The sequence below is a fragment of the Lepidochelys kempii genome, chromosome 2 (genome assembly GCF_965140285.1).
Source record: "Lepidochelys kempii isolate rLepKem1 chromosome 2, rLepKem1.hap1, whole genome shotgun sequence".
Classification (NCBI taxonomy): domain Eukaryota; kingdom Metazoa; phylum Chordata; order Testudines; family Cheloniidae; genus Lepidochelys; species Lepidochelys kempii.
Window position 1 is genome coordinate 9,868,727 of NC_136381.1, and position 21,554 is coordinate 9,890,280.

At 38.7% G+C, this 21,554-nt stretch overlaps 1 protein-coding gene across 15 annotated transcripts in view; it reads left to right on the forward strand.

The window, feature by feature from the left end:
* Positions 1-21,554, forward strand: part of PTK2 (protein tyrosine kinase 2) — a 378,469-nt gene that overhangs the window by 236,942 nt on the left and 119,973 nt on the right. For 14 of the 15 annotated variants that reach the window (XM_073330034.2, XM_073330030.2, XM_073330031.2 and 11 more), the window contains 5 exons: positions 5,534-5,674; positions 6,131-6,208; positions 7,359-7,466; positions 11,747-11,864; positions 17,741-17,771. In XM_073330034.2, coding sequence (XP_073186135.1) covers positions 5,534-5,674; positions 6,131-6,208; positions 7,359-7,466; positions 11,747-11,864; positions 17,741-17,771 — 476 coding nt within the window. The remainder of the gene's footprint in view (positions 1-5,533; positions 5,675-6,130; positions 6,209-7,358; positions 7,467-11,746; positions 11,865-17,740; positions 17,772-21,554) is intronic. The other variant, XM_073330033.2, reaches the window with a different exon arrangement.

Here is a 21,554-nt window from a genome sequence, read left to right on the forward strand (position 1 = left end):
GCCCTGGCTGGGATGATTTAGTTGGGGATTGGTCCTGCTTTGAGCAGGGGATTGCACTAGATGACCTCCTGACGTCCCTTCCAACCCTGATATTCTATGATTCTAAGACAGGATTGCCATGGCAGCTGGCCACACATCTAAAGTCCAGTTGAGTGCTAGCATAATCTCTGTTAGCTCAGCTGTAAAGATGGATACAAAGTTAGTTAGCCTTATAGCTTTCTTGAATCTGAGGGAGGGCACACAGGAAACTGTTCCTACTCTTCTTGTTCCTTCCTGTTTGGAGCCGTCTGTATATTTTTGGCAATAGTGTCCCCACTTATCACTAATATATTGATTTGCTATATCTTGTATATTTTTCAGTCTTCTTCTTTTTTTATTTATTTACATAATTCCATGTCTGTCTCAGGAGGGATGGTTTTTCAATGGTTTTTCCATAGCTATAGATTTTGGTCTTTTCAATCCTTTCTTTTCACTGAGATCCTTTATCCACTTCTGTACCCTACTTACATGGAGAATTGTGATGATTTTTTTTTTTTTTTTGGCCCTATCCAGCCTCCACTTAATTCTCAGCAATCATTATATATTAGTTGCATGTTGTCATCTTCACTATTACCTAGTGATTTGACCCAAAACATTAAATCCAGGAGCTTCATTCTAGGAGTGAAAGCAGCTGGTGAAATGCCTATCTGTAGTACACACAGAGGCACAGTAATAAAGGCGCCACACGCAGTACGCATTGCCTGTGTTTGGATATAGTATGGTTTTCTCAGATTTCTGTTCGGTGCTGATCTAAGGGCCTGACTCCGTATTCAATAATTGGTCTAATTAGCATTCCGGATGCATTACCACTGTTTTCTTATCTGTTCCCCAGAACATTCCAGAGATACTTTTAAGAAAGTTAATTCTAACTTTGCACTTACCTTTAATATTTTCAATATGATCCCTCCAAGTGAGCTTGTTATCAAATATCACGCCCAAGAATTTATAATTTTTCACTATATTTATCTGTTGGTCATATAGGTATAACTTTACATCTTTTTGGACTTTCCCTGTGAAGATCATTCCCTTAGTTTTGTCTAAGGAGAATTTGAAGCTCCACTTATTACCTAGTCTGCACTTCTCTTAAGTGCATCATTGATTCTTTTGGTGGTGCTTTCAAGGGTTCTGCTTTTGGTCCATATGGCACAGTCTTAAGCAAATGATGTGATCCCTGTTCCTGAACTCATCTCTTTACAGAGGTCATTTTTCAAGAGGGTTGAGCTAATTACACTTCCCTGTGGTTTTCCATTCACAGTTGAATGTATGTTGGAAAAAGCTTTTCCTATTCGGACTTGTGTAGTTCTTTTGCTTAAGAAGTCCCTTACCCGTCTGTCCATTTTTCTTATACTACCCATGAAGACCATTTTATAAAGTTGTCCCTCTTACCATAATGCATCATAGGTTTTGTCTATGTCCAGGAAGGTTACTATCGTGAATTCTTTAGTTCTCATGCTTTTTTGTGCTTCTGTGTCTATCCTTACAATATGGTTAATAGCACTCCTACCTCTTCTGAACCCATTTTGCGTTCCATCTATGAACCCATTTCTTTCTAGGTGTGTTCGTTATCTCTCCATTACCATTCTTTCTATGGTTTTACCTAAACATCTTGGGAGGGCAGTTGGTCTGGATGCCACGGGTCTTGAGTGCAACTTACTTGGCTTTCTCAGTGGGACAATAATTGAATATTTCCAGTCCTTAGGTATTTCACTTTTTTGGCATATGTTGTTATATAATTTTGTTATGATATTATGATGTATCATCCTCAAGCTTCGTTCACTTAGGTGTTTAAGCTTTGAAATGCTTAAACACCTATTTGGTCCTTCCCTGGTGCGATGCTTTTGTTCCTTTTTATTGCTTTTTGGAATTCCCTCATGCTAATGTTTTAATTTAAAATACTATCCACATCCTCCTTCCCACTCTTCATCATCTCATAATTATCCTTAATGAATATTTTTCCTTTCCCTAATTTATATCCTCTAATCCTCATCATTACTGACCTTTTTGAAACATATTGGCCAGAATTTCTGCTTTTTCTTTGTTGGAGCTTATTACTCTTCAAGGTTTGGTATTTATTATATGTCTCTAACTCTTTATTCCATTAATTTTCCTAATTTGCTTGTATATATCTGCTGTCTTGGTATCTTTATTTACTGTCCTGCATTCTGTCCTCCAGGTTTCTCTTTTTGCCCTTTTTATAGCCCTTTGTACAACTACCTCACTTTTTTTTTATATTTCATTTAATTCTCACTATTTAAACCTCTTTCAGCTACAAACTTCCTGACTTTATAATCTCCACCCAGGCCCTCCGCAGCTGGGCTCCATCATCAATGAAGCCTGTTGCTCTCACAGGTGCTGCCAGTTATGTTAATTAGCCTCACAGGCCCACATTAACCCCTTCAGAGCCTGTGTAGGGTCCATACCCCGTCATAAAGTGTTAGCCAGATTTTCTAGGGAGTAGAGCAAAAGAGGAAGTTCTGTTTTTGTGTGCAATGTCTTGCCCTATTCCTTGGTCAAGTAGAAGAGTGAAGTGCTTTTAAGGCAGATGTAGTAGTTAATACAATGGGGTATCCCAAGAGGGAGCCATTGGTAATTCCTGTTCATCTTAACTTTGACATAACAGAAAAATGGATTTGGTAGTATTGCTTGCACAATTCCTGTTGCCAGTTCCTAAAAATTAGCTGGCATTAAAGGAAACTACTTTTTAACATTAAGTAGTTGTTGTATCTAATAACATACGGTTATTTTAGATTAAAATCTACTATCTGTGTGGAAAAAAATATAGAGGCAAAATATAGATATTGTTGACATTTTGACATTGGTGCCAACAATTGAGAGAGACAATAATCAAGCTGGCTCTAAAGCACCCACACACAATATATGTTTCTTGCTCTGATGGTTAGGGCTTACAGTATCCATAAATTAAATATCTTATGGGTGGGTATATCGCCTATTGACTTCAAAGATAGAAGAATTAGGCCAACACTGAACTTTTGAAAAGCCTGCTCTTTTTTCTTAATATCCTAAAGTAGCAAGTACTGTCCTAAAGTAGTAAATTCCATGCTACTTGTGCTACATTGACTTTTGTTTTAAAAGATTCTAAAAACAATTAATTGTCTTGGTATTACTCTATAAAGGTCTGTGAGGTCTGTTTCCTGCCTGTCTGAGAAACCATCTTTCCATATGTATCCTCCCAGCAGGTGGGGAGAAACTAGTACTAACGGTGTCCAGATAAATTCTGAGGGCAGAGCATTTTCTTTAGGGGGTCCTTGGTTTCGGAATTGTTCCCCTGGCCAGTTGGCCAGATCATGGCATAAGGTCCCTTCATTTGATCCACTGCCAAGGGGTTACTGATTATGGGATTGGTTGAGCATATTGGGGATGTTGCTTCTGAGTTTGTTGCTCTTTATCATAACACACGGAGGCAAAAAGTCCAGGGATTTCCTCTCTGTGCAGCCAGGTATTGGTACTGTATTTAATATTTTGTGCAGATGTGTGTATCTTTATATATGATTATAGGTATATATATTTAGTTCATCCTATGAGTACTTTTTTATGAAAGTACATATCTATAGTTAATGATAAAAAAGTGACGCCTACACAAGTCCTGAACATTTACTCACCAAAACACACATTTCAAGTCTCAAGGATACATAATCAGGTTCCTGTGTTTACTGGAAGTGACGTTATCTGTTTGGGCAGAAGGATGACCTTAGCTACTTGTGCTTTGTTCATTTTTAGCAGGGGAAACTTTTAGTAAAAATGGTATAAAATTCATTTATTTTCACTAAATTGTACATCTTCTCAGACTTTAATAACCCCAAAGTTGAAGGTTATTAAACCTTGAACCAATGAATCACCACACGAGGACACGTTTAATTTTACTCATGCACGTAGTCCCGTTGATTTCAATGGGATTACTCACATGCTTGATCAGCACTTATAAGAAGGGGACAGAATTCTCTATGTACAAATTAGTCAAACTTTGCCGTAAAAATAATAATTGTATTCAAGGCTTTTTTAGTACTTGATCGTATAGACTATGCAACAGTATCGGTTACAAAGCAAACAGATTCATGTGTACGCTTTCGGTTCATCAGTTAAATCCTTCAAGAAGAGTGGTTGTGGTATCTTCATCCTGTGGCTTAATGGAGAGAGTACAAGAAAGAGCATTAGTTCAGGATATATCTACTCTAATTATACGGTTGAACTGAAAACTCTTCTCACAAGAAATAGAAATAGAGCACAAATAGAGGTGGGTGCTGTGATGTTTGTTTGACTCACAGACAGTGTTCCTTTATAAGAAACGAGAACGCAATCAACAGATTGCTGAAAATAACAACTTTAACATTGTGTCTGAATAAAAGAGGATCTGTGGAGAGGACTTTATTCTGAAAAATATATATTTACTTATCAGTAGGAGGTTGCAAAAGGTTTTGGGACAAATTTTCAAAACTGACCGTGTGTTTCTGATATGTGTGAACTGCAGAAGGGCTATCTGCAAATTGTGTGCACCAGTGATCAGTTAGGTGCCTAGCCTAGAGTATATGAACAAATAAATGAGCAAGTACAAATTAGAAGATGAAGTGTTTTAGTAGAATTTTTCATAATTTATTGAAAGCATAGGTTGCTGATATTTTTTACACTGGTAAGAGGTTCAGAAAGTACAGGTAAACAAGGAACTTAGAAAAATTAGTTCATGCAGAGGATAATAATCATGTTGTCTTGTCCTGTTTTGTTTAGAAAAGAGATGACTGAGGGGGGATATGATAAGAGATCTATAAAACCATGAATGGTGTGGAGAAAGTGAATAAGGAACTGTTGTTTACCCCATTTCATAACACAAGAATCAGAGGTCAACCCAGGTTTAAAGCAAACACAGGAAAGTACTTCTTGACACAATGCAGAGTCAACCTGTGGAACTCATTGCCACAGGATGTTGTGAAGGCCAAAAGTATAACTGCATTCAAACGAGAATTAGATAAGTTCATGGAGGGGAGGTCCATCAGTGGCTATTAACTAAAATGGTCAGGGATGCAACCCCATGCTCTGGGTGTCCCTAAACCTCTGACTGCCAGAAACTGGGACTGGATGACAGGATGAATCACTCGGTAATTGCTCTGTTCTGTTCATTCCCTCTGAAGCATCTGGCACTTGCCACTGTTGGAAAACAGAATACTGGGCTAGATGGACAATTGATGTTGACCCAGTAATACCATTCTTATGTTTTTAATTAAAATTGTTAGCTTGATTTTACACAGAAAGCATCTATCAGTAAATATGGAGGGATTTTGTTGTGTGCAGTAAAATTGGAAGATAGAACAGTGCATTATTAATGTTTGGCTACATCCTTTTCTGATTAAGAATCACATCTTTTATGTTTCAGTGGTAAATTGAGTAACTGATATTGAATAATAGATGTGTTTAATATTCACCATCACTGGCACAGCTTTAGATGCACAGACACTAAGTGATCTTTAAATATTTCATTACACAGGCCAAAACACTAAGAAAACTGATTCAACAAACGTTTCGACAGTTTGCCATCCTCAATAGAGAAGAAAGTATTCTGAAATTCTTTGAGATCCTGTCTCCAGTATACAGATTTGACAAAGAATGCTTCAAATGTGCTCTGGGTGTAAGTATAGGGAGCACAGTAGTCTTCAGATCCCATTGTGGAATAATGGGTATAATTGTCATTGTTTAGATCTGCAGTTAATTGCCTGTGCATAGTACACGTTTTGATTAAAAGGATTCTCTTTTTAAGTTTTCATTAACCACAAAAGATATTGATTACATACATATCTCTCTAAATGAGTATCTCAGACGCATGAGAGTTTGGAATAAGTGTGGTAGTTAGATGTCAGTAGGTGTAAAAATTTATTGTATTTAATATACATCGGTGCTTAACTTCTGAAAGCCATTGAAAGGAATAAAGTTATATATTAATCTGTTTGATTTGTTTTGAAGAGTTTAAAAGTTTGTAAAGATTGTTCACTGAAGAGTGTAATGAATGATGCTGAGAGCCTTTGTCCACAATTTTGTTCTTTTTCCCTTTAAATGTCACCGTCTCCACCTCCTTCTACATAAAAAGTCAAGCTGGATTATTTCAGTGGAGCTGGCAATTGGCCCAGAAGAAGGAATCAGTTACCTTACAGACAAGGGCTCTAATGTAAGTCTGCTTCTGTTTTCCTGTCTCAATGATTGTCTTAAAGGCTATGGAGTGAGGCACAGCTTGTTGTGAATGGGACTTTAGACAAAGATGAATGAAAAGTCTAATCTTTGAGCCAAACTAAGAAAAGGCAGAAAATTCAAAGTAAAAGCTGTTACTTGAGCATTAACTCATGCTGTGCGGTGGGGAGAAAGCACAATGGTGTGAAATAGAGCCACGACTGACCTTAACTCTGGATTTGCTGGCTTTTGGTACCCATTGAGGCACACATTTAAGGAATCTAAAATATTGGTGGTGACATCTGAAAAACAAAAATAATAATTTAGGTATTTCACATCTGTAACGCTTTTTTTAAGCAGAATATTTACTTGGCTAAATAAATCCTTCAGCACTTTTATCTGTCATTTAAAAGCTGTTGTAGTGCAACAATTTCTGTAGTATCTCGATACCAGAAAGTGTAGCATATCTGTTTTTGTTTTGATATTTAGTTCATTTATTTTGTAGTGCATCATTTTACTTTTGTCTGAAGTAAATTCATTTGACTAAGTTATAGCACCCAGACACCCATCCCCTCCTGCCTCGAGAAAACACACAGGAATAACCACCACACATCTGGCAGCTTTTACTGTTGTGCTTTGTGTTACGCTGTGTATTAACTTTCACTATATTTAATTCAGAGATTACAGAAATGTTTGGAAATCAGTGGTGTGTTCAGTTGAGAACATTCCACTTAGAGCACTCCAAAGAATGTTTTCCTTTGAGTATGCTATGAATGTGGACACAGTCTGATTGACCTACTGATTGTGGTGTGTTTTGCACTGACTCGCGAAAAGATAACTATCCTTATTTAACAGTGACCCCTTCAGGCAAATAAGGAGTGGTATTGACTGGCTTCAGTGCACCCCTCCTCACTTACAAACATGATTACCATGATGAGGGTGTAAAATCCATAGAAATTGGAGGAGGGAGTGTTGAGGGTTATGACACAATGAGACCGGAATTGATATCTGGTAGATATGAATTCAAGCTTGCTCAATGTAATGTAGCGGTTCAATGCTATACATCTGTGAGATACTGGGAATGTAGAGGAGAGTCAAGGTATTATGCAATTCTTACGCATATCTCATTTTTTATTTATGCTTTTCTGCAGCCTACCCACCTGGCCGATTTCAATCAAGTGCAGACTATTCAGTATTCAAACAGTGAAGACAAGGATAGAAAAGGAATGTTACAGCTCAAAATAGCAGGAGCACCTGAGGTAAGATATTGACTGCTGTGGTAACCTTAAAGTTATTGATAAAATTTATGTATAATTTGTTTCTCTATCCTATAAGAAAATTACATTGAAATGGTTTCCAACAGTTACACAGGTGTGTGTGTGTGTATATATATATACTAATACCAATAATGGAGCTTGAGGAAATTATTCTGTGTGTAGTAATGCTTTTTAAGTCTCTCTTTTGCAATCTAATTATAATAAAACAGAATAAATTTGTTTACTGAAAATATTTAAGTGGCTGCCTATTTGAGGTCTTTTTTTCCCTTAAATTATCACCAAGCTGAGTCTCTGACATTTTTATTTACCTGTTAATATTATAGATTGGAAAATTTAAATTAGAGCAAAGAGCATTTTACACCATGTCAACATTAACCAAAGCTCAGAGAAGAGTAGTTCATGTCCTATAGGGAGGAAAAATAGTCCTAACAATTGGTTGTTCAGAGTACCAAATACATTACAAGAATTTGTAATAATACTGGATTGAACGTTATAGGTTTGTTACTTTGAATTTTAAATGTATGTATATTTTTAACTTAGAAAAATAAAGGGCCTGGGGTTTGTTCCGCTGGCTTTTCCCTTCTGGAATTCTTGGATTTCAGTACTTGGCTTGGTTTTATATTAGTTCTATAGGCACATTATGATGCACTTATTCAGCACAAATATTAGAGATTAGCAAGAGCTGTCTGAAATCAGTACTAGATTTTATGAAAAGTTGAGAATAAAGTGGATAGGATTATTATGAATAATAATTTCACAGCAGCCAAAAATTTGCTACCACAAATAAATAGGACAGGTTTCCTGCACCAAAGCTCTTACAATCTAAATGACATGGCCCTGTGCAGTTGTATTGAAGGAGGGGAGACAGTGGACACAGTAACAAAATTCTGTGGTTACACAAGAAAGATGTGTGCACAGCATGGGGGAAATATTATTAGGGATTTTTTGTATTAAAAATATGTAAAGTAAGTAAATATGTGAAATAAGACAAAAGGTTTTGGTGGACCTTTTTTTGCCTCAAGAAAGGATTTGAAATAGGGGGAAAGAGGTAGCTTGGTGAACTTGGTCATGGAGGGCATTCCATGCATGGGGGCAACATGGAAAAAGTCACGGAGACCACTGTGGAAAAAACCTACAAACAGAGCATAGAGGCTGGCAGAATTGATGGAGACTAGGGGGGTGAACAGGCAGGCAGTGTGATAAGGGGACTAGGTCAGATAAATAATCTGGAGTACAGTAAGGCAAAGCAATGGAAGAGAGAGAAGCTTGAATTTGGTGTAATGGAGAAGAGGGGGCTAATGGAAGAATTTAAAGATGGGTGTATGTGATGTGGTCAGAATCATAGAATATCGGGTTGGAAGGGACCTCATGAGGTCATCTAGTCCAACCCCCTGCTCAAAGCAGGACCAATCTCCAACTAAATCATCCCAGCCAGGGCTTTGTCAAGCCTGACCTTAAAAACTTCTAAGGAAGCAGATTCCACCACCTCCCTAGGTAACGCATTCCAGCATTTCACCTCCCTCCTAGTGAAAAAGTTTTTCCTAATATCCAACCTAAACCTCCCCCACTGCAACTTGAGACAATTACTCCTTGCTCTGTCATCAGCTACCACTGAGAACAGTCTAGATCCATCCTCTTTGGAACCCCCTTTCAGGTAGTTGGAAGCAGCTATCAAATCCCCCCTCATTCTTCTCTTCCGCAGACTAAACAATCCCAGTTCCCTCATCCTCTCCTCATAAGTTATGTGTTCCAGTCCCCTAATCATTTTTGTTGCCCTCCGCTGGACGTTTTCCAATTTTTCCACATCCTTCTTGTAGTGTGGGGCCCAAAACTGGACACAGTACTCCAGATGAGGCCTCACCAATGTCGAATAGAGGGGAATGATCACGTCCCTCGATCTGCTGGCAATGCCCCTACTTATACATCCCAAAATGCCATTGGCCTTCTGCACTTGTTGAACCTCATCAGATTTCTTTTGGCCCAATCCTCCAATTTGTCTAGGTCCCTCTGTATCCTATCCCTGTCCTCCAGTGTATCTACCTCTCCTCCCAGTTTAGTGTCATCTGCAAACTTGCTGCGGGTGCAATCCACACTATCCTCCAGATCATTTATGAAGATATTGAACAAAACCGGCCCGAGGACCGACCCTTGGGGCACTCAGCTTGATACCGGCTGCCAACTAGACATGGAGCCATTGATCACTACCTGCTGAACCAACGATCTAGCCAGCTTTCTATCCACCTTATCGTCCATTCATCCAGCCCATACTTCTTTAAGTTGCTGGCAAGAATACTGTGGGAGACCATGTCAAAAGCTTTGCTAAAGTCAAGGAACAACACGTCCACCACTTTTCCCTCATCCACAAAGCCAGTTACTCGTCGTAGAAGGCAATTAGATTAGTCAGGCATGACTTGCCCTTGGTGAATCCATGCTGACTGTTCCTGATCACTTTCCTCTCCTCTAAGTGCTTCAGAATTGATTCCTTGAGGACCTGCTCCATGATTTTTCCAGGGACTGAGGTGAGGCTGACTGGCCTGTAGTTCCCAGGATCCTCCTCCTTCCCTTTTTTAAAGAATAATGAATGAGGAAGACGATCTTTATCTGTGAGAGCTGGAGGTTACTGTGGTCTAGTGGGGTCTATTCCTGCCTATGCCATTGACCATTTGTATGACCTGGGAAAGTCACTTGACCTTTCTGTACTTCTGTTTCTCCTCCTCCCTTTGTCTTGTCTATTTAGATGGTAAGTTCTTTGAGACAGGGGACTGCCCTACAATGTGTTTTTACAGTTAATTGCAGAGTGGGACCCCCGGTGTCTGTTGGAGTCTCTAAGCCTTACATAACACAAATAAATTATAACAGCTGCATTCATTACTTTCCAGGCATTCTGCAAAACTCTTCTTTTTTTTCTTGGGTCTTTGGGGGAGAGGGTGAGTTAATAGAAAGAGTGGTCAGGTTATTATGATTATTGTTGCCAGTTATTTTAACATCGTGTTTGCAGTTCACCATATTCTCTGTGATTCTATTTTCAGTTTTGTTTATTTTAATTTTTGTAAAAGAGTGTAGATTAAAAAGATGTAAGCCTTAAAGAAGCACAAATAAATAAACTAAGTGTCCTGCTGCTCTAGCATTAATAAGAATTGGAGTGTGCATCACATTTTTCATTCATAGATCTCCAAATGGTGATTAAGTAGTATTGTCACCATTTTATAGATGGGGAAACTAAAGCACCAAGGGGTGGCTTCCCCAAGGTCATTTTGTGAGCTAGTGACAGAGCTGGGAATAGAAATCACATCTCCTGTCCTTGTGTCCTATCCACTGGACAATGCAGCCTCTGAGGATTTGAAAAAGAGAGAGGACAAGCTGTCTGTGTCCGCATGGAGGAGAAAGAATAAAATGTTGGAATGAACAGTTAATGCCAAAACAGTCTTTAAGCTTGGACTTTTTAAAGTTGTAGGAGACTTACTATTAGGGCAGGGAATGTGTTGCTGTAGGAGCGTAAAAAAGGAAAGCATGGTGGAGATATCATCACCTTTAAGAGTTCTGAGGAATAAACAGCTTCCACAGCAGAAGAAAATTATGTGAAGATTAAAAGAAAAGGAATACTTGTGGCACCTTAGAGACTAACAAATTTATTTGAGCATAAGCTTTCTTGAGCTACAGCTCACATCATCGGAATGCATCCGATGAAGTGAGCTGTAGCTCATGAAAGCTTGTGCTCAGATAAATTTGTAAGCCTCTAAGGTGCCACAAGTACTCCTTTTCTTTTTGCGAATACAGACTAACACGGCTGCTACTCTGAAATATGTCAAGATTGTGACTTCAGTGTTGATTTTTTTGGTGTGGACAATTGGCCACTAGAGGCTAGCCTGAGAAACCACTAAAATAAGACCAGGTTAGTTTTCCATTTAGGAACAAAGTTTTAATTTGCTGCCCCTTCAGACCTTATTCTTTAGGGGTATTAATTGGGACTGATATTCCTCTGCAAAAATATTTTAATATATGTTGTATTACCGTGTCCTGCTGTGGATGCGGATGGCACTTAGTATATTGTTGATGCTACCAGAGTGCAAATAATCACTGCTAATAATCTTTTAATTTAATTTTGTATTTAATTTTACTCTTGCCCACATCATTGTTTAATGTTTTCAAGTATGTACAAATCTCTGATACAGTGGCACAGCTGTTCTGCTCAATGCTTGCGACCAAAATAATGCCTCTCTTGTTGGTGCCTTGTTTTTTTTTTTGTTTTTTTTTTTTCTTAGCCTCTGACAGTGACAGCACCATCCTTAACCATTGCAGAGAATATGGCTGACCTGATAGACGGATACTGCAGACTGGTGAATGGAGCCACGCAGTCTTTTATTATCAGGCCTCAGAAAGGTAAGTTGTTGTTTCATTCAGGAAAGAATTTACTTTGTGATAGTCCAATTCGTGATATACTACTTGAAAATTAAACTGTAGATGCAAGGTAACAACAAAATCTTACTCGCGGGGGGCGGCTGCTCTCTTTTTATCAGGAAATATGGGAGATTGTTATTGATAAAAAAACTGTTAGTAGATATCTTCATGTGAAAGGTCACTTAATGATGGATAATTTAGATAGGTTTCCACCAGTAATTTCTTTACACTGTTATAAAGGTAGCTGCAAATGATAGAAAATAAATTGTAATTTATAAATTGTAAATTATAAATTGTAATTACAGGCACATCTAATGAGGAACTATTTCTTGAAAATCAATCTGGGCCAGTTAGAATGGGTTTCTGACTCATGATACGATGAAACTAAAAATTCTCTTCCTCCCAAATATTCTTAAACTGCTCCATTTTCATTTATTAGCCTTGGTGTATTGTGGTCCTTTCTCACAAAATATAGTTAAAGCAGAGCAAGTGTTCTGTAGTATTTTGATGCCAAATTGAATCAGTTGTTTTAATACAAAATGGGAGTGGGGAGGGACTGTAAGCAGTCACAGCTACATTCAAGGGAAGCGTATGGCTTTTAGTCATTTTAGTCATTTCTCCTTGACAGAAACTTGATTTTTTTTAAGAAAGTGTGAATTTATTATCAAATATCCTGGGAAAGTCTCTTAAGGATTAAATAAAGGAGACTTTTGCTCAATTTATTTACTTTCATCTGAGTAAATATACCAGGCAGATTTACAAATGTGAGGTATACCATATACTGATACACTGAGATGCTAAAAACACTTGCACTTGTTGACATCCTTATTAGTGAATCTGCCCGCTTGAACCCTTCCTCCTGTCCAAACAGCTTTGTTATCTTGTCTGTCAGATCAGCTTGGATTCTGTCAGGATGAAAATTACATTTTAAGAAACCACACACTTTCCTGTGTTTTGTTACTAAGATGTGGTTCTAGAACCTGCAGACTGAGTCCCCTTTCAACTGGGGTCTCTTCAATGTTTTTTCTTTGAGGTTTGTTTGGTTTTTTTTTTTAATCTCATGGCAATATTCAGCCTCATCAAATACTAATTAAAACTTTCTACAGGGAAAGCTCTTCCCCAACCCGGATCCAGAATTCCAAGAGCCTTCTCCTGAAATGAGCTTTGATTATATAAGCTATGCCAGAAAAAAATCTTTATAGCAGCTCTGGCTCCAAACTCAATAGGTCTTTTCTCTTGTTTGAACATTTTTTTCCTTTTGGCTCATTATGGCAAGGGTCCTTACAAATTATCACTCTGGATCACTGAAGAAAGCCATGTCTTTGGGATATTAACACTATACATAAATTATTGAGATGCTGTAAATTTGTATTTGTTGAGAGAGCACTATTAGTAGTTTTGTTTAAAGCCTGAAAATTTAGAGTTCTACTTTTTATTTGTCCTGTTATTTCATAAATATTTTGCTAAATCAAGTGAAATTAGGCTAACCTAATAATTGATGGAAGAAGAGTATTAATCAAATGACTTTTATAAAGACTTGAAGACTGGAACTAAGTTGTTAGCATCTTCATGATCTGGTACACTAAATGGTTACAGCAGTCCAGTGCCTTTCCTAAAATCTAAATCTTGTGACTGAATTTTTGAGCTACTGTATCAGTTTGGCAATTTTGCATTGATTAACAAACTGCTCAAAGACTCTTTCTGAAATGCTATGGAGAAATACATGAATAGATGAAGCATGTAGCTGGTTATGCCTATATACCAAAACCAATCTTTATAGTCAAACATTATTTCCTCTTTGTCTCCTTTCTGAAGAGATCATAATCAAATCAAAATCAATCTTAAATACTTAAAATCAAAATTAAATAAGATGGAAAGTTGTCTAAATAATTGTGTTCATTATTCAGTCATTTGAAATGTTTCATTTTCAAGTACTAATTGAATTTTTTCATCCTACTGTCAGAATAGCAAAATATCTTCTCACTAGATATTGTATCACACTAATTGTTTGGAAAACATAATTGCAACTATATATATGAAGTGATGGGTCTAAATTAGCTGTTACCACTCAAGAAAGAGATCTTGGAGTCATTGTGGATAGTTCTCTGAAAACATCCACTCCGTGTGCAGTGGCAGTCAAAGAAGCTAACAGAATGTTAGGAGTCGTTAGGAAAGGGATAGATAATGAGACAGAAAATATCATATTGCCTCTATATAAATCCATGGTACACCCACATCTTGAATACTGCTTGCAGATGTGGTTGCCCCATCTCAAAAAAATATATATTGGAATTGGAAAAGGTACAGAAAAAGGGCAGAAAAAATTATTAGGGGTATGGAACAGCTTCTATATGAGGAGAGATTAATAAGACTGGGACTTTTCAGTTTGGAAAAGGGAAACTAAGGGGGGGATATGATAGAGGTCTATGAAATCATGACTGGTGTGGAGGAAATAAATAAGGAAGTGTTATTAACTCCTTATAACACAAGAACTAGGAGTCACCAAATGAAATTGATAGGCAGCAGGTTTAAAACAAACAAAAGGAAATATTTCTTCACATAACGGATAGTCAACTTGTTGAACTCTTCTTGCCAGAGGATGTTGTGAAGTCCAAGACTATCACAGGGTTCAAAAAAAGAACTAAACAAGTTCATGGAGGATAGGTCATAGAATCATAGAATATCAGGGTTGGAAGGGATCTTAGGAGGTCATCCAGTCCAAACCCCTGCTCAGAGCAGGACCAACTAAATCATCCCAGCCGGGGCTTTGTCAAGCCTGACCTTAAAAACCTCGAAGGAAGGAGATTCTACCACCTTCCTAGGTAACCCATTCCAGTGCTTCACCACCCTTCTAGTGAAAAAGTTTTTCCTAATATCCAACCTAAACTTCCCCCACTGCAACTTGAGACCATTACTCCTTGTTCTGTCATCCGTTACCACTGAGAACAGTCTAGATCCATCCTCTTTGGAACCCCCTTTCAGGGAGTTGAAAGCAGTTATCAAATCCCCCCTCATTCTTGTCAATGTCTATTAGTCAGGATGGGCAGGGATACAAAACCATGCTCTGAAGTGTCCCTAGCCTAGAGTCTGTTGGCCAGAAGCTGGGAATGGGTGATGGGATAGGTCACTTGACAATTACATGTTCTGTTCATTCCCTCTGACGCACCTGGCATTGGTCGCTGTTGGAAGACAAGATATTGGGCTAGACAGACCATTGGTCTGACCCAGTATGGCTGTTCTTATGGAATGCTTTTGACAAGCATTTTATTAGAGCATTTGTTTGCTTTGAAAATTATTTCATTTCTGATGTAAATGAAGTTTAAATTGTGGTAAATCCAAATATATCTGAAAGACCTTTTAATATGTCTTTGCTGTGCACACCTGGCTTTTAAACTGAATATTGGAAGAGGATGGTAGAATACAGTTGTTTCTCAGCTCTTGAAATGAAAAATGAATGCCTCTGCAATGGACCGGTCTTAGTGATATGTTTCAGATCTCAGAGCTGTACAAGTACTTATGATCTTACAATTGTGACAGGAATGCTTTTGTCTCATATTGTAAAGGCCAGCCTTCCTGGGCTTACCTGGAGTGATCAATTCATGTTTAAAGAAATGCAATTTTAACAGCATTGCAATGCAGTTCAATCTTTTTTATACTGTAAACAGTGATGTTGCCTCTGATACTTGATAGTGTAGACATTCGGGGGCATATCATTCAAGATCCTCCTCTTTTTCCCCTTTTTGTCTCTCCTCTTGTTGGTGATCCTCCAGCAGCAAAGGTCTGTGCATACAGGGAGTGCTAATTTGTGCACAAATTAGGAGGTTGCTTTAGAGAGGTACAGTGTGCTCCTTCTTTTTCCCCAAGGTTGAGCATACAGTCTCCATTGCGCTTCCATCCCCAACCAGCCCGGAGATAAGAGCACAAGTTCTGTTCAGTGTTACTCTGGTACTAAAGAGAGTTCTTAAAACTATTATATTTTATTACCATTACTCTTTAGAGTTTGGAAATGGAAACCTTGTTTAAAAAAACAAAACAAAAAGGGGGGGTGAATTGAGGTCGAAAGAGGAGTCCAACTCTGACTGATCTTATGAGGCCTCTCAAAGCAAGGTACCCATCCTATACACTTTAGCAAATGTAGGAGAGGCAGTGGGCAGAAGGTTATGGTTTGGGTGCAATGTGAGGGTAGAGGAGAGTGGAGTGAAAAAGATGGGCATAGGCAGGTTTTTATCCACAATGAAAATTTTAAGTGTTTACAAGTTTGAAGATATATAAAATGTTGAGTTGAACATGACTAAGAATCTCTATCTTTCCCTGTCTCTCACCATCATTCCCTTGCACCTTCATACAAGCCACCTTCAAAACCCAGCACTTTTATTGTGCTCTGCCAAAGTCCTGTCGCGCCTCCAGACACTGCCTTTCCCAGATCCCCCTCCCCAGCCCCAATTCCAAGACTGGCAGCCCAGCTTCCATGCCGTCCAGTTCTCAAGCCCCAATCTCTGGCCCTCTCAGACCACTGACCCCACACCATGCCCACTCCCAAACTCCTGCCCCTTTGTGTTCCCTCCCATATTCTACTCTATCTAATCTATCCCTGGAGTCAGTTGCAGAAGATATATTTCTGTTTATAAACATTAAAAATAATGTAAAATTTCCTGTTTATACACCAATACAGAGCTGTTTTCATGTGTAGCCAAAGCCATAGCTACAGGTACTATAATTGTGTGTAGGCCAAGGAGACATAAAATATTTCAGCCTGACATTTTAGAGCACATATATCTGTGTGCAGTGTTTCTCCATCCCATCCTAAGGTACCTGGAGGCAAAACTGGAGCTTTCTTTCATCTGGTCAAAGCTTACATTTGCTCAGCCAGGGAAAAACAAACAGTCCTGAACTTACAGAGTCTCTTATATACAGTAGATAGCCCGTTCCCACATCCTCCTTGTTTCCTGAACCTGTGGCACTTTCCTCTTCTTTTTCCCCCTCAGGAAAAGTATTCCTCAGTATTCCAATGGCTCCTTTTTATAGTTCTGTTTTAACAACCATTAATAATCTCCTTCCCTGCCTACTTTAGGGTGCAGTATCACAGATTGTTTTTGTTCTTTGTAACTTCCCTACTAACCTCCCACAAAGGTACTGCGATAAAAGACACTTCTCATCACAGTCAGCCAAAAAAAAAAAAAAAATTGAGTTTATCTAGGCCCAAGCATTTTAGTGATATTATTAGCTAAAAAAAAAAAAAGCAGAATTCTTTTCAGGAAGTACATTTTCTTTTTGGAGAGGTTGGGAGGAGAGTTTGAAAATTGGACTTATAATGAGAATCTAATTTATCTTTCGCTATTGAGCAGGTGGTGTCCCTTTATTATAGAGTCCAAATAATAAATCATATTACAAAATGCTGTATTAGCTAGTGTAATGCTTCATACAGTGTCTCTTATGTACTGATTAGGATGGTTCAGATTAGTTTTGAATAGCTTCTTCATCTATAGTTATGTATTAGGTGTATCTTATAAAATGTTCATTAATAGAGGAAGGAATTACAGTACTGTCATTTTCTGCAGTGATCTGACTAAGTTAAATTCTGTTCTGAATAATGAAAAAAAGGCTAAAGATCTGAGGAAAAACTGAAAACCATATGGATGAGATTCAATGAGAAGTTCTGTATAGCCTGTTAACAAGATTATAATATTGTGTGATATGCTGCTGTAATAAGAATATAGAATGATCTTTCGATTCTATAGGTGATTTCCCTGAGAGGCTATTGTGATGAGACAGGATTTTATGTGTATAAATATTGTACAGGGAATTTAATCAATAACATGTAAATAAAATATTAACCTTGTTCTTTTCTCTTTATGCAGAAGGTGAAAGAGCTTTACCATCAATACCAAAGTAAGTTTTGCCTGTAATTTGTCATTAAGAAACATCAGTTTTGAGTTCTAAAAAGTTTTGTTGAGATTCATGTAAATGACACCCTAGGTTTTTAAAATATATATTTCATTTTTATTGTTGCTTTAGGCAAATACAAGAATAATGTGTAATCATATGAGACCACGTAATTTAGATAAGTGACAGGTGATGTAAAGGATACAAATGGTATTCAAGAAAAGATCTGAGGAAAAAGTGTTAACCACCATGAATGAGATTTGACTAGGAGAAAGGGCAATCCTTTGTTTAAAGCACTGGAATAGGATTCAGGAAATCAGGTATTCTAAACATGTGCATAAATTTAAGCACATGAGTAGTTAAGTGTTTGAGTACCTTGCTGAATTGGGGGCTAAATCTCTCTCTGTCTCAATGCTGGATCTGTGAAATGGAAGTAATGTTTCCATTCTCCAACCATTGGTCATCCTATCTATTTAGATTGTAAGCTCTGTGGGACTGGGACTGTCTCTTCCTGTTTGTACAGTACTTATCACAATGGGGCTTACTCTCAGCTGGGTCCTGTAAGACAAATAATAAATAATATCAGTAATATTAAAATGCACCTTAATTTTGTAGCCTGTTAAATTACCAAAAAAAAAAAATGCCTAAGTGGGTTGCTAAATACTGTTCCAGCCATGACTATGGAGCTGTAGAGAATGCCAATGTGTGTCAGACAAATAGATGCTAATATCTCCGACCAATGCTAGGCAGCCATCCTGTGTCCAAGACATGGTGGGGCACTCTGCCACCAGAACCTAGAAATTCTTAATGAAATGGTGTCAAGACTCACTTTCCTTCCACTTCCACCCAATGCCAGACAAGTGTTTTAACATCTCCTGTTTCCAGTACCGCTTGACCTTGGAATGCTTATTTTGTCCTTGGGGCTGCATTTCATAACACACCAATTGTAGCATGGGGGAAACTCTGCTATAGCAACTTCAAGACCCACTTGACCTGTACTGACAAACCCGCTCCATTCACTAGGTCATTCTCTCCCAGGTTAGCAATCAGGATCAGAGGTATTTTTAGCCACACACTCATCAGGCTCAAGCCTGGCAATAGGTTAAACCACTAATTATGTGCCAAAATGAGAGGGGAAGGTCCACCCCAAAGCCTGTGTGCAGTCTCATCCTGAATTTGGTTGCCCATCTTTGCAGGGGAGCTACAATTTACACAAGACAAGGAAAAACATGAAGAAAAAAGTGGGCAAAGCCCCATTACCACCTGCCAACCTTATGCTTGTTGACCCTTATACTTAAGCCACTCTAACATATGAATTGTTTGGTCACCTGTCTGCCTGTCTGAAGCATGAAAAGCTTAGGCACCAAAATCCACTTTTAGGACAGCTCAAGTTTAGAGTGAATTGAGTTATGTACAACCAGAGAGTCACTTTTTTTCAGCATTAAACTGAAACGTGAAGGAACTATCCATCATCATGCAGGAGCAGGGACTCTGGTCCTGCCCCAGACACAGTTAGATAGGATTTTAGGCACTGATCCAAAGCCCTTTGAATGCAGCAGAAAGACTCATAGGCTTTGTATCAAGCCCTAATGTCTTCACTGGGAAACCTTCCACAACCCCTATGTTGTGATGTTGGACACCGTGCTGGGCTGCTCATTCTGGAAAAATCCAGTTGTCAGCATCCCATTCCAATGAACCTATTGAAAGTTGTCTCCGGCCAAGGCACAGCACAGACCATTGTAGGCAGAACCAGGTACCAGCTCTTGAATCTGGAAATTTCGAAAAAAAGGATACCTAAAAATGATGTTTTTAGCAAACTATAACTGTTCACCTAGGGAGCCCGTTAGAATAAAAATAGCTATTTTTGTCCTTGCCTGTGTTCTAACACTACCTTTGATAATTAAAAATCCTGTCAACATTTCACTCATCTTGGAGAGTGAAACTACTCTAAGGCTACATCGGTACTACACGTCACTAATGGCGGCAAGTAGGAGGCATGTAGCTACATGTGTAAGTGAAAGGCTCTGGCAGGAGAGGGGAAAGGCTCTTGCAGTTTCCTGCTGCTGGAGCCTTTCACTGTGGTGAGTAAAGGCTCTGGTGTGGGGAAACAGTGGGGAAAGGTTCTGTCAGCTCCCTGAGGTGGGGAAAGCCTCCAGCAGCAGGGAAACAGCTTCCTTTTAGCAGTGCAAATGGAAGATGCACGGCTTGGGCGAGCAGAGAGCCATGTAGGGTACGTACCCACAGGGTTCAGGCATGTCTTTACGCTACTTGTGTAAGCGGTGCCTCACCATCTACGTTGCTGTTTATATCTGTGCTAGGTGGGATGTGGTACCCATACACTACCCATTGCTGAAAGGAGTGTGAAGTGTAGACAAACCTTAAGTCAGTTTCACTTTCTGATTCTCAGGTATAAACAGAGTGTTGCAGAATATGGGTTACAAACATCACAAGCAAATACTTAAATCCCAACAAAAAATAATTTTCATAGGGATTCTGTTCATAGATTCATAGATCTTAAGGTCAGAAGGGACCATTATAATCATCTAGTCTAACCTCCTGCACAACGCAGGCCACAGAATCTCACCCACCCACTCCTGCGAAAAACCTCTCACCTATGTCTGCGCTATTGAAGTCCTCAAATCGTGGTTTAAAGACTTCAAGGAGCAGAGAATCCTCCAGCAAGTGACCCGTGCCCCATGCTACATTTCTATTCTTATTGGATTCCATACAACGTTTTTTCTTTAACAATACTTAAAATCACAACCTAAATTACATCAGTTTCCACAGATGTATAAAGTGTGTGGTTGCATATCTGATCCCTGGCACTAGGAGAAAATCAGTGATTCTCCAAAAGCAAGCCTGACATTTTAAAGCAGACTGTAGGTTAGAAATACTATTATTTACAGGTTTTTTTTATTGGATTAATTTCTGTTGGTGAGAGAGACAAGCTTTAGAGTCTCTCTCACAACCAAAGTTGGTCCAGTACAAGATATTATCTCACCCACCTTGTCTTTCTAATATCCTGGGACCAACATAACCACAACAATGCTGCAATGCTTAATTTGTGCCTGAGCTGCCAAATCTGAGCCCCGGCACCTCTAGGCTTAGCAATTCTGAGCCCCGGCACCTCTGGGCGTAGCAATTCTGAGCCCCGGCACCTCTGGGCTTGCCACATCAGTTATGAAAGTAAAAAAAATTGCTTGAGCCCTGGTGCCTTTTTCATTACAAATTAAGCACTGCAATGCTGCATACATTATTTACAGTTTAAGGCACCAGTTTATAAAAGCATCCCTGTTCATGACAGCACATAAGCACATGCTTCAGTGCTCTCCTGAACCAGAGTATCTATGAAGTAATACCTTCAGAAAAAATTGCTCTTGTCTGTACGTTTCAGTTGTAATTTATTAAGCTGACCATATGGGCAAAACAAAGTGATCGCTTTCCTATAAGAGAAAAAGGTGTCTTCCTGCATGGAAATGAAGCACAGCAATTAATCGGTATGATCTATTCATGGTAAAGACCCATTGGTTTTACTGGATCTCCACATGAGTAGGGGGGCCACCTCTGAGGAGCAGCTTGCCTAATATTAGGCATGCCGCAACAAAGGGGGCAACAAGATTGCAGGAAAGGAAGGGCAACAGTAAAATCAATCGGACTATGTGGTTGTTCAGAGGGGCTAATGCATGAGATGCTAGAATAAAAATATTTTTACATAAAATGGATACAGGGGATAAGTAGGAAATAATTAATTTTTAAATGCATTAGATTTGTATTGAAAGTTTTTTCAGC